The sequence below is a fragment of the Labeo rohita genome, chromosome 16 (assembly GCF_022985175.1).
Source record: "Labeo rohita strain BAU-BD-2019 chromosome 16, IGBB_LRoh.1.0, whole genome shotgun sequence".
Classification (NCBI taxonomy): Eukaryota; Metazoa; Chordata; class Actinopteri; order Cypriniformes; family Cyprinidae; genus Labeo; species Labeo rohita.
The window spans coordinates 24,322,951-24,343,268 of record NC_066884.1 but is presented as its reverse complement, the minus strand read 5'-3'; the positions used below and the strand labels follow the sequence as shown (position 1 = coordinate 24,343,268).

At 34.4% G+C, this 20,318-nt stretch overlaps 1 protein-coding gene across 2 annotated transcripts in view; it reads right to left on the bottom strand.

The window, feature by feature from the left end:
* Positions 1-20,318, bottom strand: part of deptor (DEP domain containing MTOR-interacting protein) — a 47,402-nt gene that overhangs the window by 6,120 nt on the left and 20,964 nt on the right. For both annotated transcript variants that reach the window (XM_051130832.1, XM_051130831.1), the window contains 4 exons: positions 18,808-18,990; positions 13,618-13,755; positions 4,630-4,700; positions 3,377-3,481 (listed from right to left, as the gene is read on the bottom strand). In XM_051130832.1, the coding sequence (XP_050986789.1) occupies positions 3,377-3,481; positions 4,630-4,700; positions 13,618-13,755; positions 18,808-18,990 (497 nt within the window). The remainder of the gene's footprint in view (positions 1-3,376; positions 3,482-4,629; positions 4,701-13,617; positions 13,756-18,807; positions 18,991-20,318) is intronic.

Below are 20,318 nucleotides of genomic sequence, written 5' to 3'. Positions count from 1 at the left end.
TATTGGAAATTGTTTTTGCTGCTTAATATTTTTTTGGAACCTGTAATACTTTTTTCACAGGATTCTTTTAAGAATAAATCTTTTGTAATAATATACACTACCGTTCAAATGTTCGGGGTCGGTAATTTGTTTTTCTTTTCTTTTTTTTTTAAGAATTGTTTTTTTTTTTTTTTTTTTTTTTTCCAGCAAGGATGTGTTAAATTAATAAAAAGTGATGGTAAAAACTTATGTCATTAGAAAATATTTCTATTTTGAATAAATGCTGTACTTTTTACATTTTATTCATCAAAGAATCCAGAAAAAAGTATCACAGTTTCCAAAAATATACTAAGCAGCAAAACCTGTTTCCAACATTGATAATAAATCAGCATATTGTTAATAAATCAGAATGATTTTTTAAGGATAATATGACACTGGAATAATGGATGATGAAAATTCAGCTTTGCATCACATTAATAAATTAGATTTTACAGTATATTAAAATAGAAAACTGTTATTTTAAATTGTAATAATGCTTCACAATATTACTGTTTGTGGATCATAAATGAGCAGAAGAAATATCTTTAAAAACCATTACAAATCTTACTAATCCCAAACTTTTGAATGGCTGTGTATGTGTGTATATATGTATATATTAATGTATATGTATATTGCAACATTGTTAATTACAACAAAAAGATGACACTGAGAGCAGGGCAGGTGCAGCATTACAGCTTCTGCTAAAAAGGTTGTCTTTAAATAGCACAATGGTTTTTACCTCAAAAACAGACTAAGCACATTTGCTCAGTCTGCAAACATGACCTTATATAATGAGCATTCAGAAATGACGCTGAGGGAGTAGTGCTTTTGTTGCATAACCATCATGTTTTATTATTGCTGTAAATTAGGGTCACTGTTTAAAGAGGAAGGAAGGCAGGTATTATTCCATCTGTCACTACTGTAAATTAGACTTACACACACCTACAGTAGACATGAGGTGTTTTAGACAGAAAAATCTTGAATACAGACTATATTTTGAGTGATCTTGAGGAGAATACATTCACATCGGCAACCAAAGAACATTATGATTGCTTCACTCAGTGTACTGTGTTTAAGGTCAAACCTAAATGACTATGGATGGCGTAGTGTGGTTGATAATTTTGTAATCTCTATCATCTCTTTATCTATCTCTATCTCTTAGATCATAATCTAGCATTAACTTAAAGGAACAGCACTGTTAAACAAAGCCTTTTATGAGCATTGTTTTGTCAAGAGCACTTTCCAGCTAAAGGTGTGGTCACATTAGTGAAATTTTGATGAAAAAAAGTCCATTGTTTATTGTCAATAGTGCAGCAATCTATAAAGCACAGCTTTGCTTGTGAAATTTAGCCAAAAACATTATTACCTACAATCCACAGCCTCAAGTAAACGCTCCAGGAGCTCACGTTTTCTAACACAGACCTCAATATATTGTCAGAATTTGCAGGTGTTCATTTTTGGTACACCTGGACCAGTTTTCTCGACTTTAAAAGTGATGACACCCATTGACTTGCACATTAGGAATCTCCAAGGACCATGGGTTCATCTAAAAATCATGTTTTGTGTTTTACTGAACATTAGGTTAAACCACTGATGTCACAAGGGCTATTTTATCGATGTCCTTACTATCTTTCTGGGCCTTGAACGTGGTAGTTGCGTTGCTGTCTATGCAAGGTCAGAAAGCTTAAAGATGAACGAAGGTCTTATGGGTTTGGAAAGACTTGAGGTTGAGTAACAGAATATTAACAGAAATTCTGATAACAGAATTTTAATTTTTGGGTAAACTAACCCTTGAAGAAAGAAAGTCACCTACATTTTGAATGACATAAGGACGAGCAAATTAACGGCAAATTTTCATTTTTGCATGAACTATCCAGTCCATTCCAGTAGAAAGGGACATAGGGGAACTAATGAGGGGTTAGTTGTAACACACATGGTTTAAATATTTCCACACATGCTAGCATAACTAAATTTGAGGTATTTACTAGTTGCCATAGCAACACTATACAGAGAAAAAAGTGTGCCAAAATTCAGAAGCCGCTGAGTATTTATTTCATCATAGTAAAAGTAGATTTCTGGCTGAAGTAAATTTTTCATCTCAGTTTTAGTATTCATGTAAAATGACACAAATCTGCTATTACTTTAATCTCCAATCTGTTATTTATTAGTTTAGTTCCAGCAGAACACACTGACCAGATTTAAATTCCAGTCGCGCAGATGGGGAACGTTGTAACACTGCGTTACAATCTGCCCCGCTATTATTAAACTATGCTGTTCTATGATACTAGCGATGTAATTTACACCTTTTACTTTTATGGATTTTAATGAGAAGCCACAAGAAACAGGTGAATAAAGACTGACAATCAATGTTTAAAGGAGAAGTCCACTTCCAAAACAAAGATTCACATATAATGTACTCACCCCCTTGTCATCCAAGATGTTCATATCTTTTTTTCTTCAGTCGTAAAGAAATTATGTTTTTCGAGGAAAACATTTCAGCATTTTTCTCCATATAATGGACTGATATGGTGCCCCGATTTTGAACTTTCAAAATGCAGTTTAAATGCGGCTTCAAACGATCCCAAATGAGGTTGTAAACGATCCCAGCCGAGGAAGTAGGGTCTTATCTAGCGAAACGATCGGTTATTTTCATTAAAAAAATACAATACTTTTTATTCTCAAACACTCGTCTTGCCTTGCTCTGTGTATTCTGGCTCAAGACAGTTAGGGTATGTCAAAAAACTCATTTCAAAATCATCCTACATCGCTGCAAAAGTTCTGACCCAGTCTTTTCAAAGGGAACATGCAAAGAAGATCAAACGCCCTTAACAAAAATGGTAAAACAGAGATATAGAACGATTTTTTTTTCTCAAAAAAACATAATTTCTTTTACGACTAAAGAAAGAAAGACATGAACATCTTGGATGACAAGGGGGAGAGTAAATTGTGAATCTTTGTTTTGAAAGTGGACTTCTATAATGTTTAGAAATTAATATATAAAAAATGTTATTTTATTGACAAAATATTTTAGTTTGTCGTGTATATTTTTTCATTTGATCAGATAACGTTTTAAGTTGTCATATGTTCATGTTACAATGTGCTTCTCACACCATGTACCCCATCTATGGGGCATGTTGTCACCTTTCACTTCCTTTTTTTTGAAGTAAATTAATGAAAAATGTATACACTATAATTATGAAACAAAGCAACATAGTTGTACTAGGCAAGTGTGAAATTAACATGGATAAAAAAATGATATGGTTTTACACAAAAATTCAAAAAGTGTTAGATTTCGCCCCACGCTCTCCTACTGTTTTCTCACTATAATAAATTTCCTTTTGCAGGATGACTACTGTACCTTCATTCCTGCAGCAGCAGCGGGTCCACCGGGGTCCACTGCCTGGATGTGGCAGGGTTTACTTCCTCTTACCACAAATCCCCAGCCCACTGCATCTCCCACAATCTGCAAACACATACATCCAAGCACATTAACATATTAAGTTCAAGTTCAGATTTTATTATTTCATTTAATTTAATAATTTTGTTTTATTTTAATGTCTTATATGCACTTGGATAATGTCAAATATATAGATTTAATTTAGCTTTTTACTGTATCCTACTACATATTTGTAGATTGTATATACACTACCAGTCAAAAGTTTTTGAATAGTAAGATTTTTAATGTTCTTCTGCTCACCAAAAATATTGTGAAATATTTTTACTGTTTAAAATAACTGCTTTCTATTTGAATATATTTTAAAATGTAATATAAAATACAAATAATACAAAGCTAATGAAAAAGATAATGTCACAAAAGATTTCTATTTCAGATAAATGCTGTTCTTCTGAACTTTCTATTCACCAAAGAAAAAAATTTCAGCTGTTTTTGACAGAATAATAATAATAATGGTTTTGAACAGCAAATCAGAATATTAGAGTGATTTCTGAAGGATCATGTGACTGGAGTAACGATGAAAAAATTCAGCTTTGAAATCAAAGAATAAAATACATTTTAAATATATTCAAATATAAAAAGCAGTTATTATAAATAGTAAAAATATTTCTATGTTTTGCTGTACTCTGGATCAAATAAATGCAGCCTTGGTGAGCAGAAAAGACTTTGTTCTATAAATATTAAAAATGTTACTGTTCAAAAACTTTTGACTGGTAGTGTATATGTATTTGGTCATTATAAAATTTAAATTCAGATGGTGGTATTACAGAGCAATATGGTACAAATATGGTTGCGTTGTGCAAATTGCATTCAGCACTGATTTTAAATGGCACTATCAGTGGATGCAATTTATTCAAAATGCTTGACAAGAAACATGTAATACATGACAACCTACAGTAAAAAACAAAAAAAACATGACAGCTAATGACAGAGTATCAAATTTCAAAGGTTTCTAAATTGGATTTTCCTGTTGATCCAGTTGAGGATGCGAATCATCTCCACATGCATCTGAGGAAAAACTTCCTCTCGCTATTTTTAGTTCTGAACTTTTTCCTCTGTGTACATGGATTCTCAGAACTAAACATAGTAAATTATGCAATTAGAGCTTGGAGTCTGAGCACATTTGGCATGTGTGTGTGTGTGTGTGTGTGACTTACTGTGAATGTCTTCTTTATGAAAGTTCCACCAGGAGCCTGAAGTTCCTCTGGGCTCACTTGTCTCTTCAGCACTGTAAATAATACACACACAGTGTTCCTCAGTCATGAACTCCAGGCCCGTTTTCATTACAGTAAAGCATGTGACTATTTAACAAATGGTATAAAAGAATCAGGTTCATCTATTCCTTGCAACAACACTGAGTTTCATTCACGACTGTAACACGTAATACTGCAGTCCATAGTCTCTCATTTAAAAAGTCGACACAAAGACATTCTGAACCAAAACATGTGCTTCTTTGAAGACAGAGTGAGACAGAGAGTAATTAAGCTGTAATGGAGCACTGAAGGTTTGTGTTTAATGAAGTAATGAGGTTGTGGCATCACTTTGAAGGACTAATTTAGCACAAGAGGTTCTAATCAGTCTGATCTCTTCATCAGTAATATAATAAGTGAGCCAAACCCTCAACCACTTGGTCACAATCCAGGATCCAACTGCACAGCTATTGACTGGATCCTGACTGGCTGATCAGAGCACAGTTTATAGAGTAGTATTCCACAGCCATGAAATTAGAAACACTTCAGGAGTTTCAAAGTCGTTATCTGATTGGTAGAATTCAACAGTATTTCCGTAAGAGGTACGTGTTTTGCGATCTTGGCTTCTTGGGCGGTTCTTGGCCATTCTAAGCAGCCAAGGTTTTCTTAACTATGAGGGCCTCTCCATTTCCCTACCAAAGTCACTCTATACATGCCTGAAACCGTTCACACACAATGCCACTTCCTTTTTAAAGCAGGGAGAATGGATTATGTGTGTTTACGACAGAGAGAGACAGAATATTTATAACTAGATGTGTAAAGTTTGCAGACAAATGTTGAAGTTGGCTTGAGAAAGCCTTGTCTGAAAGTTTGAAATAGCTTTGAAAAGGTTCAAATTTGAAGTTAATTGTTGAAATGGAAGTTTCCAGCATAAATCAGCATGTTGCTACCATGATTTAAGATAGTTTAGCCATGCTGCTAGCATGATTTAGCATGGTTTAGCCATGTTGCTAGCATGATTTATCCTAAATTATCATGAAGCTAGCATGATTTAATGTGAATTAACATGTAGCTAGCACTATTTAACATGAATTAGTTTGTTAGCATAATTTAGCATGTCACTAGCATGCTGCTAACATGTTTTTAGCATGATTTTAACATGATTTGCAAGTTGCTAGCATGTGGTTAGCATGTTTCTAGCATGATTAGCATGTTACTAACATGCTACTATCAAGTTACTAGCATGTGTTTGGCATGATTAGCAAGTTACTAACATGTGGTTACCATGATTAGCATGTTATTAGCATGTTGTTAGCATGGTTAACAAGTCAAGATTCTACCATAATTAGCAAGTCGCTAGCATGATTCGTTAACATGGTTTTAACATGCCTGTTTCTAGCATGATTAGCATGTTGTTAGTATGTTGTTAACATGATTAGCATGTTATTAGCATGTTGTTAGCATGGTTAACAAGTTACTAGCATGATTCTACCATAATTAGCAAATCACTAGCATGATTTTAACATGATTACCAAGTTACTAGCATGTTTCTAGCATATTAGCATGTTACTAACATGTTACTAGCATGTTTCTAACATGATTAGCATGCTAGTAGCATGTTGCTAGCATGTTTCCAGCATGATTAGCATGTTGCTGGTTATGTAGGTTTTGATGTTGGTTTAAGCTGGTCCTTAGCTGGTTTACGCAAAGGACCAGCATAAACCAGCAAAGAACCAGCTTAAAAACCTACCTATCAGCATATGTTGTTTTTTTTCACCAGAGTAGTCATGCTAAAATCATACTCGTAACTTGCTAATCATGCTAGTAACAATGCTAATTGTTTTGACATTCTAGTATGTTATAACATTCTAGCTATGATTTGCATGATTAGCAAGTTACTTGCATCTTTCTAGTATGATTAGCATGTTATTAGCATGTTGTTAACATGGTTAGAAAGTTACTAGCATGATATGATTAGCATGTTACTAGCATGATTAGCAAGTTACTAGCATGATTTTACTAACATGTTTCTAGCATGCTTTGCATGTTACTAACATTACTAGCATGATTAGCATGTTTCTAGCATTTTTCCAGCATGATTAGCATGTTATTAGCATGTTTCTAGCATGATTAACATGTTATTAGCATGTTAGCATGATTAACAAGTTACTAGCATGATTTTAATACGATTAACAAGTTAATAGCATGTTATGTTTCTGTGCTAATCCAGTTAAAACCAGCTAATACAGCTTGATTAAAAAACAAAAAACAGTTTAGATGGCGGTTGGCGGTTATATCCCCGGGAGCTGCGGATAATCCGCGGGTCGGGTCATAAAAAATTGTATTCTGATTATTTGCAGGTGGGTCGCGGGTGGATGAGATAAATCTTTAATGATGCAAATATTAACTATATTTTCTAACATATGAACCTGTTTTAAATACTTAAGTAGGGTAATATGCAGTGGTGTAGTGCAGAACCTGCCTATACCCATTTCTTTATGTGTCGGCTTTGTGTATAACGACTTCTAAATCCCCTCTGATGGGCATCATTCAGTAGTGTCCTGCATTAGCTAAAATCATGACAGACCACCATTTCTAACTAAATCATATGTGAATAAATGCAAATATTCGCTCAAAACACCCAGCAAAGACGGTAAGGACCCTGGCGCTGGCTTCCTTTGAAATATGTTTGATGATTGTGCCTGATGCGCCCGCGGCCGCTCCGTCCGCGCCAGCACCACATTTGCTGCCTATTCATATGCGAGAGCATGTCAAGAGAGGCACGCCAAGTATTAAAATAAAAATTAGTATTGATTACTAATTTGAATCAGTACATTATAACGAAAACAATACATTAAAATGTAAAGAATTAGATTTTTACGATCGAAAATTTCTTAAACTGGGTGAACCAGTGTAAACCTTTGTCCAAGGATCCAGTAGGCGTTGAAACACCCAACCGATTTCATCAGAGATTGCGGAGAGTCACGTCCAGATGTCAGTTAACGTTATTCTTTTTAGCGTGAATTTGGCTTAAAAGCACGAGTGATTACGCTTATATAAGTGTGCAGCGATGTGCAGATCAGCTGAATCTGCTGTTAAAAATGAACCATCCATTCATCATATCATCATGCAAAACTAAGAATTAGAATAACTGTAAATGACCATTGGGTGCGGTTATCTAAATCAGAGAAAAATTCAGGTGCGGGTGGGTGGCGGGCGGATAATTTATCTGAAGCTGCAGATTCGGGTGGCGTTTGAGCTCATCCGCGCATCTCTACTGGCTGCCTAGTCTTAGCTGGTTTAATCTGAAAATAGCTGGTTTAAGATTGGTTGGTCTTTTAGCAGGTCTCCCAGGTTGACTAGCTAAGACCAGTCTGACCAGCTAATAATTGGTCAAAACCACTTTAGCTAAAGCAGCTTAGGCTGGTTTTAGCTGGGGTTTTCTTAAAAAGCTTAGATACACCATAGGTCACTCTGTATAAAAGTTTTCACCCCCTCAGTTAAAGTCTATGGCATTTTTGGTTGATTTGATAGTCTGGTTCTCAAAAACCGTAAACCAGATCAGTTAGAAAAAATATAGCAACTAATTTCAGATCAGTCTGAAGGTCTGACCCGAGATTGGGGGTTGTAGCTTTAGGAGATACTAAGTTTTGGCTCAAAAGAAGAAGCTTATATAGCAGATCAGTAAACTGGCTTTCTCAAGCCAACTTAATAACATGCCAGTGTATAAGTAGATGTATCAGGACTTACTGTGTTTCTCTCATTCTCGCTTATCCACTTTTTCATTTTGTTCTCATCCATTTTGGGAGGACAGCTTAGTAATCTCAGGATTGGATGAGCAAACTAACCAATTAGAGGCTGGCAACAGCCCTGCCAAACCCAGAACATGCTCATCTCCTTACCAGTGTTTCGTGTAAAAACACACAAGCAAAAAACACAATATCTGGAAAAGCAGCCAATTTTTCTCACAAATTCAAAAGGTACAACATGTTTTAACATTATCTGCTCTGATGACAGATTGCATTTTATATCTGCATTGTTGTTGGACAAAAAACAGGTCTGGTTTTAACAGTGGGCCTAACTGTACCGGGACAGATTATGGAGCGGGAGCTGTGCTGTGGTGAAGTGAAGGCTGAGTCATGTGGTAGGTGTGGAATGCTTCATTGCAGGCATGCTTCAGGCTCTCCTTGGATCGCCATGGAGGCCAATGTTCTAAATTGGTGGTGGTGGAGGAGGAGGACCCTCGGTTTGTGTGTGTGTATAAAATGTTCTTCTGTCTCTCTGCCTGCTGGCTGTGCTCCTTGCCTTTCCTGAAGGGGACGGCGTGTTCTTGCCAGACACTCACACACACACACACTACTCGTGTACTACTACTGTTCAAAGTTCTGAAGCTGAGAGTTTTTATGGGTCAGAGAGTTTACTACTCCACACAAACACTCACCCATAAGGGAGATACAGTTGGATAAAACAGATTGAGATACTGTAAAATAAGGGAGGGTAAAGAGAAAAAGCATTTTACAATCTGTTCCAATTATTTTTTCTTAGATTTTTTGTAAAATAGTCACTGGGTGGTGGAAAAAATGGAAATCTGTCATCATTTACTTGTTCTAAAGCTGTAAGACTTTTTTTTCCCTTGATGAGCACAGAAATTTTATGATCAATATTATACACTACCAGTCAAAAGTTTTTGACCAGTTAATAATAAAAAAAAACCCTCTTCTGCTTACCATGGCTGCATTTATTTGATCCAAAATACAGCAAAAGCAGTAATATTGTGAACTATTTTTACTATTTAAAATAACTGCTTTCTATTCAAATATATTTTAAAATGCAATTTTTTCCTGTGATCAAATCTAAATTTTCAGCATCATTACTCCAGTCTTCAGTGTCACATGATCCTTCAGAAATCTTTCTAATATGCTGATTTGCTGTTTTTTTTTATTATCATTATTATGTCAATATTATGTCAATATTTAAAAGATCCAAAATTAAGAAATTAATATAGAAATTATAGGAATTTATACTTTTATTTAGCAAGGATGTTTTAAATCAATCAAAAGTTTTTTCAATCAAATCAAAAGAGATTTATAATGTTATAAAAGATTTCCGTTTCAGACAAGCGCTGTTCTTCTGAACTTTCTGTTCTTTAAAGAAACATGAAAAAAATCTGCTTAGCTGTTTTTAACATATATATATATATATATACTTTTTTTGAGCAGCAATCAGAATATTACAATGATTTCTGAAGGATCATATGACTGGAGTAATGATGCTAAAAATTCAGCTTTGAAATTACAGGAATAATTTACATTTTAAAATATATTAACATAGAAAACAGTTATTTTAAATAGTAAAAATATATTTCAAAATTTTATTGTTTTTGCTGTACTCTGGATCAAATAAATGCAGGCTTGGTGAGCAGAAGATACTTTAAAACTTTAAAAAACATTAAAAATCTTACTGTTCACAAACTTTTGACTGGTAGTGTATAGAGAAGTCTACTGTAGCCATACAATCGACACATTTGTGTTTTGTGTCAAATGGCATTGTCATATCATAACTGAACCCAGTATGTCTTTGATACCACATTTGGAGCTTTGTTGCAGGGAAATATTATGCAAGGAATAACTGACGCTGGTCTATTGAATTATTAAGAAGACAATGCACACCCAAGGTGGTGATTCGGCCAGGACATTCCGATGCATTAGTTTCTAATAATTCAATGGACCAGAGTCAACTATTCCGCTTATACTACAGCTACCACACCTCAAATATTACTCAGATGTTTGTATTTCAAGACATTCGTCAGGGTTTTGTCCTCAAAATGCTCTTGTGTGTAGGACTAATTTCTTACACATCTCATTCTCATTACTAATTCCAAAACTTCATATTAGACCTAGTAACGGAGACTTGAGCTGTTGATAGCAGACTAATGCAGTTAATAATTAAATTATTATTGAAAGAGAGACTCACACAAACAGAATAAGCATGTGTGAATTACTTCTGTGAGTCTTTGTCTCTCATCAGTGTCCGGCAGCTGCATTTCTACTAATAGCGAAACTGTAAGTTCATTTGTTTCAAGAACAGGGCTGTTATTTCTTCACTAGTAAGAAATGTTCTGTAGCTTTTAAGTTAATAGCTATTTTACTGATAAATAATTAGAGCAGTGCTAACAACACTTTTCTGTGCAAGTGTGTGTCTGTACAATGTGTGTGTGCGTTTGTATGGAAGAGAGAGCAGGAGAAAGATAATGTGTGCTTTCTGTACATAATAAAATGGTGGCAAAGACGTAAATAATGTAATTTTTATCCTGTTGTTTACTATATCTATTTGCTTGGCCAGCGTCTTTGTGGGTTTTGGTTCTTTTTCTGTTGCAGGCAGTACCCTGATAGCACACTTACATCTCGAAGACGTCTATTTGATGTCTGCATTTCATACATCTGCAAGACATATTTTTTAGTGTTTGCTCATCTGCAATATTTGTATAGGGCGTTTCCTATTAGATGTCAAATGGACGTCTATTAGACGTCTTTAAGACGTTTATGATTTAGAATGTATGTAAAACTGACAAATTACAGATGTCTGCCCGATGTTTGTACACAGCAGATGCTTTCCAGATCAAGTGATCTTTAACAGACATCTTGCAGACGTACGTGTGCTATCTGGGTAAAAACCTTTGGAATAACTGAAATCATTTGGCGAAGTGATACAGACATGTAATGCAGTCAAGACCTGCCTGGAACTACTTTAGCCGTGCATTTCCCTGAAAATAACTGCACACCTTAGAGCGTTCATCAACCAATCAGATTCAAGCATTCAACAGCCCCACAGTATAACAAAGAATAATGATCGATTGATTGAATAATGAAGATATCACCCCAGATAGTACACGTATGTCTGCAAGATGTCTGTTAAAGATCACTTGATCTGGAAAGCATCTGCTGTGTACCAACATCTGACAGACATCTGTAAGATATATTCTTAACCATAAACATCTTAAAGACATCTAATAGATGTCTATTTGACATCTGATAGGAGACGTCCTATAGACGTATTGCAGATGAGCAAACACTCTAAAAATACGTCTTGCAGATGTAAATGCAGATGTCAAATAGACGTCTCTGTGATGTACGTGTGCTATCAGGGACAGTACATTTTGAATGTCTATGCATTTGACTGTACATATACACAATGTCAAAACTGGAGTACACTTTGGGATTTAATGTGTAAACGTAGAACAAGGCTATTAACTCTTAAGCTGCGGACATATTAGCAAAATTACAGTGAAATTCAGCAGGAAAAAAGGTCCACTGTCGATTAGCAATAGTGTAGAATCACGCACACAGTAGTCACTTTCTTAAACAAAGCAGCTTTCTGTTGGTCAAAGTGTAGATTTTGCATGACCAACTTGAACACAAGAGAACTTTTTCACCCTCACATGAACCTCCAGCAGATTTCTATTGAAATGACTGGATTTCACCCACGAAATTTTGCAGATCAATGGTAAATGTGACCACACTAGTATAGTACCACTGAAACAAATTTGATTCTGTACTATTGATCTACCGTGTGAACTATTCCTTTGAATATAATCTTGTTAACTCATTCTGCCAAAGCTAACAAGTAGAATCTCTGTTAGAGGGGTGAAAAAAGTCATGGGAAGTACACACTCGACGCCTCTTAGAATTACTGTCAACAAGCACAATTACAGTGCAGGAAGGCCCAACGGAATAGAGGGAGAACTAGCTGATGTGGCTTTATGGCCTGAAAGCACACAAACACACAACCTTCTGACCCACCCACAGAGCCTTTGAGAAACATAGCAGACGTCTACTGTATCTGCTGCAGATATATGACACGCTCTACACAGCATGTTCTGTTAAAGGAACAGTAACACACCACAAACAACACTGAGAAAGCTAAAGCAAATTATAGAGCCCACAAAGAGTAGCATATGGTTTACAGAAACTCAGTAAGTCGTCTGCGGCTTGAGAAATGCAGTGTTTTGGTGCTATAAAAAGTAGGGGCATTTTATTTAACCACAAAAAGAGGGCAGAGATAGTGTAAAAATAAGTGCTAAAGCTAACGCTAGCTGGTATGCTAATGTACACATTAAAGTTAAAGGGATAGTTCACCCAAAAAATGAAAATTAGCCTATGATTTACTCACCCTCAAGCCATACTAGGTGTATTTGTCCTTCTTCTTTCAGATAAATACAGTCGGAGTTGTATTAAAAATGTCCTGGCTCTTCCAAACTTTATAATGGCAGTGAATGGGTGTTGATATATTGATGTCCAAAAAAACTCATAAATCCATTATAAAAAGTAAAAAAGTTCACCCAAAAATGAAAATTAGCCTATGATTTACTCACCCTCAAGCCATACAAGGTGTATATGTCTTTTTTTCTTTCAGATGAATACAGTCGGAGTGATATTAAAAATGTCCTGGCTCTTTCAAACTTTATAATGGCAGTGAATGGGTGTTGATATTTTGAAGTCCAAAAAAGTGCGTAAATCCATTCTAAAAAGTACTCCACGTGGCTCCGGCAGGTTAATAAAGGCCTTCCGAAGTGAAGCGATGTGTTTTTGTAAGAAAAAAATCCATATTTTTTACTTTAGAAACTGTAATCTCTAGCTTTCACTAACTGTCGTACACACATTGACAAAAGAGTGGCGTTCCAACAACGTAGGATCTGTGATGTAGAAAAGCGTAAGCTTCGGTGAGAATATGCCAGTCTTGCAAGATCCAAGTTTTGTTTACAGCAAATGAAAACAAATCGAAATGGCTTGAAGGTGTAATCAATGGGTAATTTTTATTTTTGGATGAACTATCCCTTTCAGAAGTGTAAAGGCAACAAGAAATCATCATTTTTGCACAAGATCGTCATTTTTTTATGTTGAAATACCCAAGTTGATGTATGTGCAGTGTTTGGGCACAGAAGGGGGGTTTTCTTACCAGATTTTGGGTTGCAGAGCACTGGGGGGCTGCTGCTGAGTGTGGGGCTGCTGCTATAGTAACCGCTGCTGCCACAACTACTGCTCATACTGCTCCTCCGTACTGCCGAAACCACCTTTATCTCTTTAGTGGGGCTTACTGAGGGGAAGGAGATTGAGAAAGAGAGAAATAAGATTAAACAGAGACTGGATAAGAGGAAGTGAGAGAGAGGGTAGAGATCAGTTACAATACAAACGCAAGACTACGTTAAACGCTAACACTACCACTCGTCACATTAGTACTTGATTAACTTGCTACTTAAAACTAGAAGAAAGTGAAGAAAGGAATCAATGTTTCTACAAAAAAATAATGTACAGAAGTACATTACAGAAGGAATGGAAGTCATCACTTAAATACATGGCTAATCACTGGTCAAATGAAAACGCTTATGAAATAATTATACAACTTTATTTTAGTATATACAGTATCTTACAAAAGTGAGTACACCCCTCACATTTCAGCAACGTTTTAGTATATCTTCTTAAGGAACAATACTATAGAAATGAAACTTGGATATGTTTTAGTAGTCAATGTGCAACTTGTATAGCAGTGTATATTTACTGTCCCCTGAAAATAACTCAACATACAGCCATTATTGTCAAAACAGCTGGCAACAAAAGTGAGTACACCCTAAGTAATAACAGCACTATGTCATTTAACCATGCAAAGCCACATGTCCTATTCATCATGTTCATGTTTTTGTCTGCTTGACAGGACCATACAAAGTTGTGTAAAGTGTATCTTGTATTAGAGCAGTTCAAATTTAGTGCTTTGAGTACAATTCTCTCATACTGACCACTGGATGTTCAACAAGGCACCTCATGGCAAAGAACTCTATGAAGATTTGAGAATTAGAATTGTTGCTCTCCACAAAGATGGCCTAGGCTATAAAAAATAGATACATGAGTGACATGCCACACTGCTTTAAAGGCTGCAGAAGTAGAAGGTCTGCTTGTCAGTGCTCAGACCACATGCTGCAACACGTCAGTTTGCATTGCCGTCATCCGAGAAGGAAGCCTCTTCTGAAGCTGGTTTACAAGAAAGCCTGCAAACAGTTTGCTGAAGACAACCTGTCTAAGAGCATGAATTACTGGAACCATGTCCTATGGTCTGATTAAATTAAGATAAACTTGTTTGGCTCAGATGGTGTCCAGCATGTGTGGTGATCCCCTGGTGAGGAGTACAAAAAATTGCGTCTCTCCTGCAGTCAAGTATTGAGATGGTTGCATCATGAGTGCTGCTGGTACTGGGGAGCTGCGGTTCATTGAGGGAAACATGGATTCCATTATGTACTGTACATTTCTGAAGCAGAACATGATGCCTTCCCTTCAGAAACTGGGCTGAACGGCAGTTTTCCAACATGATAATGACTCCAAACACACCACCAAGATGACAACTGCCTTGCTGAGGAAGGTGCAGGTGAAGGTGATCTGACCTGAACCCTATTGAGCACCTATGGGGCATCCTCAAGTGGAAGGTGGAGAAGCACCATGTGTTTTAACATCCAGCAGCTCCATGATGTCATTACAGAGGATTTGAAGAGGATCCCAGCAACAACCTGTGCAACTGGTGAACTCCATGCACAAAATGATTAAGGCAGTGCTAGAGAACAATGGCGCTAACACAAAATATTGACACTTTGGACACAGTTTTAACAAGTTCACTTAGGGTGTACTCACTTTTGTTGCCAGCTGTTTTGACAATAATGGCTGTATGTTGAGTTATTTTTTAGGGGACAGTAAACATACACTGCTATACAAGCTGCACACTGACTACTCTAAAATATATCCAAGTTTCATTTCTATAGTATTGTCCCTTGAGAAGATATACTAAAACGATTGCTGAAATGTGAGGGGTGTATTCACTGTATAATAAATAAATAAATAAACAAATAAAAATGAATTATTTGAAATAAATTAATAAATAATTCCATCTTATTTCAATATTAATTTATTCATTTTAAGTAATAGCATTGTGAAATTATAATGACAAATAATAAACAAATGATATCATTGTCAGAGAAACAGCACTGATTATATTGCCATCAAAACACACAATAAAGAAGAAAAAGTTGTCTGTACTAATCTAACTGATTCGTAGTTGTAAACTGAAGTGTATGCATTTGCATATGTTTAAACAAAGACATGCTATACATAAAGTACACACACCACAGGCGCATGAAAAAATACAGTTCGTATTTTAGCTCTGACAAGAGGAACCAGAGAGGCCCATTCCCAAGACACACTGAGCTAACTTCCTCTACTGACTCACAATGGCATGATACTGAATCTACAGGCCAACACTGTAAAAAAACAAACACTTGATCTGAAACTGAATCTGAGTTTACTTTTACATTTATATATTACTGACTAATATTGACTAATACACTGACAAAATAACTTAAATGGAATATAACTGGACCAAACAGAGGAAAACTGGGCAAAAGGGACGTTACACTTGCTTGTCGTTACATGTTCACCTTTCACATACTTATTACAAACAAAAAAAAAAAAAAGATCCAGCACACAAACTTTCCCAACGAGATGTGGAAAAATCTGTGGAGATCAGAAACTACAACCTTCCCTATTTGAGGGTATTTAGTACTTTTAGTACACAAACTGTGAACTCTCACTCAAAAGCTCTAGTAAGCACATGCAAGTATACACAGGATGTGAGAACATCTAAACATCAAACTGCCAATCAAAATCGTGGGCTAAAGATTAGTATAAGCTTTATGTACTGTTCATTTAATGCTGTACTTGTTTTTTATAATAAGTCTTTGAATTTAATTAATTTTTGTTTTATTGTGATTTATTTGTGCATATGCTTGAATATCATGTATTTGAAATAATACAAATGTATTATATATTATTACATATTTTAAATATATATTTTTTTAATTAATATGAAAAAATGTATATTGATATTCAGTGCAGTAGTTGCCTGTCACAGCATTGTAATGTCTTTGAATAATCTTCATTTATGGACTTTTTTATCATAAAATGTTAATGTGTGCATATCATTATTTGCTTATATACTTGCATATCATGTATATGGAAGCCCATTTCCACCATGTAAGAAAAAAAATTGTGTCATAATTATTAGATAAAAAGTCAAAATTATGACTTACTAAGTCGAAATTATGATTTTAAAAGTCATAATTACAAAATAAAAAATTCAAAATTACGCATTTTAAAATCGTAATTTCGAAATAAAAAGTTGAAATTATAACATAAGTCATAATTATGAGATAAGAAGTCGAAATTATGACTTAAAAAGATGAAATTGTGACATACATAAATCATAATTTGACATAAAATTATAGTTGTAATTACAAGTTGAAATCATGACATACTTCAGTCATAATGAGATAAAAGTCATAATTATGAAATAAAGTCAAAATTATGACATACTTAAATCATAATTATGACTTAAAAAGATTAAACTGTGACATACATAAATCATAATTTAACAAAATTATGTCTTTAAAAGTCGTAATTACAAGATAAAAAGTCAAAATTATGACATACTTCAGTCATAATGAGATAAAAGTTGTAATTATGAAGTAAAAAGTCAAAATCATGACATGTCATATTTACAAGATAAAGTCAAAATTATGACATACTTAAGTCATAATTATGAGATAAGAAGCTGAAATTATGACTTAAAAATGAAATTGTGACATACATAAATCATAATTTGACAAAAAAGTCATAATTACAAGTCAGAATCATGACATACTTAAGTCATAATTATGAGATGACTTAAAAAAGAAACATACATAAACAATAATTAGACAAAATTATGACTTAAAAATGAAATTGTGACATACATAAATCATAATTTGACAAAAAAGTCATAATTACAAGTCAGAATCATGACATACTTAAGTCATAATTGTGAGATAAAAGTTGTAATTATGAAATAAAAAGTCAAAATTATGACATGCGTCATAATTACAAGATAAAAAGTCAAAATTATGAGATAAGAAGTCGAAATTATGACTTAAAAAAAGAAACATATAAACAATAATTAGACAAAATTATGACTTTAAAAGTCATAATTACAAGTTAAAAAGTCAAATTATTACATACTTCAGTCATAATTATGAGATAAAAGTTGTAATTATAAAAAAAAAAAGTCAAAATTATGACATGTCATAATTACAAGATAAAGTCAAAATTATGACATACTTAAGTCATAATTATGAGATAAGAAGTTGAAATTATAAAATAAAAAGTCAAAATTATGACGTGTCATAATTACAAGATAAAAAGTCATAATTATGACTTAAAAAGATGAAACTGTGACATACATAAATCATAATTTGACAAAATTATGACTTTAAAAGTCGGATTTACAAGATAAAAGTCAAAATTATGACATACGTCATAATTACAAGATAAAGTCTAAATATGACATATGACATACATACTAAATTATGACAGTCATAATTATTAGATAAAAAAGTTGAATTTATGATTGCAAATTGAAATTGATTTAATTCATAATTTTATCTTGTAACTACAACTATTCAAGTCATAATTTCAACCTTATAAGCAAGTAATAATTTTGACTTTTTATCTCATAATATCAACTTTATAAGTCATCATTTCGACTTTATAAGTAAATCATATTTTAGACTTTTCATCTCATAATTTTGACTTCGTAAGTCATAACTTTGACTTTTCATCTCCTAATTATGACTTTTAAAGTCATAATTTTGACTTTTTATCTTGTAATTATAACTTAAATATGTCATAATTTCGACTTTTTTTTTAAGCATGTTTTTTTTTTTTTTTAAGCGTCAGAAATGGGCTTCCATATCATTTAGCTGTTAGATATTTCTACATAAATATGGCACTTCAAGCTGAAAGCAGTGTTTTCCAGATGATGCACTCTTTCACAACATGTGCGCTTATGGTTTGTAACTTGAAATTGATTTTGGTTGTCCTAGCTTCATTAAGCACATGTGCACTGCATCAGCAGCAAATTAAAATGCATGGACCACATCCAGAAGTTCATTGTCTACCTGCCACTGTAAATGACCACAGCTTTGTCCACTAAATCTAAAAATCAATATCTCTACAAGGTGTAATGAACACAGCTATGCATGCATTCTGTGGATTTCCTTAATGATCGTGGACTGACCTGAAAGGAAGCTGGTGTTTCCCCCTTCAGAGCCCTGTTTGCGCAGACAGAAAGGGCTGTCGTGGTTCTCCGGTATGCTGCGACAACGCTCGTTCAAAAGCTCCAGCAGTCTCCGTCGCCGCCGAAAATTCATTCTGAATTGGTAAAGCAGTCCTCCATCAACAAAATGGTGCTTATTAGAAACTAGGGGGAAAATGAGAAATGCATAAAGAGGTCATATGTCAGTCTACTGAGATTAAAGACGTGACCCGTTAAGCCACAATGGTATAAAATCTAGAAGTGAAAGACTTAAAAACACAAAACTCAACAAAAAAGTTAATACTTTGGATTTTACCTTCAAGGCCTTTTTTTTTTAATGAAGTAAAATATTTATATAGTATTAATTTAATTATTATTTATTTCTTGTGCAGAAGTTGCAAAATAGCAGAAAAGGCTGTCCCTTCTTAACTTTTTTTAAATGCTAAAGGCAGGAAAACCACTTTAACCAAGTCTAAGTATAGCTAAGGTCAAAAGTTTGCATCCCTACACAGTATTAAGAATCAAGAGGATGAAAACTTTTGAACAGGGTCGTTTTTTAACTATTATTTTCTCTTGTGGACTATATGTAAACATCTTTTATGTGAAATATCTTATCCAGGTCAGTACTAAATAAACAATAACATGCATTTTGAATGATCCCTCTTATTTTGGTAAAATAATTAACATTTTTAATGATTCTGAAAGGGGGGTGCAAACTTTTGACCTCAGCTGTATGTGAGACTGAGTGTGTTTGTGTAAGAGATGCAGTCCTATGCAGCTGTAACAGAGCAATCCTAAACTCCCTTCTTACGTAATATCCCATGAGTCATCATGTTTTAAACACAGTATATAGTTTTACATGACAACTTTGACTTTCCATTTTTATTACTGTGTTTAGCACTCTACTGTGTTATTATTCTGTAATGTCAATATGTAAAAGACATACAGCTGGAAAAATTCACTATGACACTCTACCTTTCACCAATAGAAAATATTGACTAACTATGCTATTAATACACAATATTTCTAAAAAACTGGAAAAAAGATTTAAAATGAGCAAAACCAAACGGATATGTCAGGCAGTGAATCACAGTGAGTGCATATGATTTGTGGTGCAGAGGAATGCAGATAAATGTGTGTGGGAGAGAGTAGAGCTAAATGAGCTAAACACTAACTCATTGTCTGACTATCACTACATGGGTAGTCTTGCAGAACAAGTGTTTTGCCTTTATGCAAAAAGTGTGGTCCATTTTCCTGCTTACTCATATGAAGTGGCCACAGTTTGCTATTTTATAGCACCATATTATAGAGACATAAATAGTACAGAAATATATAAAATTAAAGGGTTAGTTCTGTCATTAATTACTCACCATCATGTCGTTCCAAACCCGTAAGACCTTCATCTTTGGAATACAAATTAAGATATTTTTGATGAAATCCAAAAGCTTTCTGACCCTGCATAGACAGCAACACAACTACCACGTTCAAGGCCC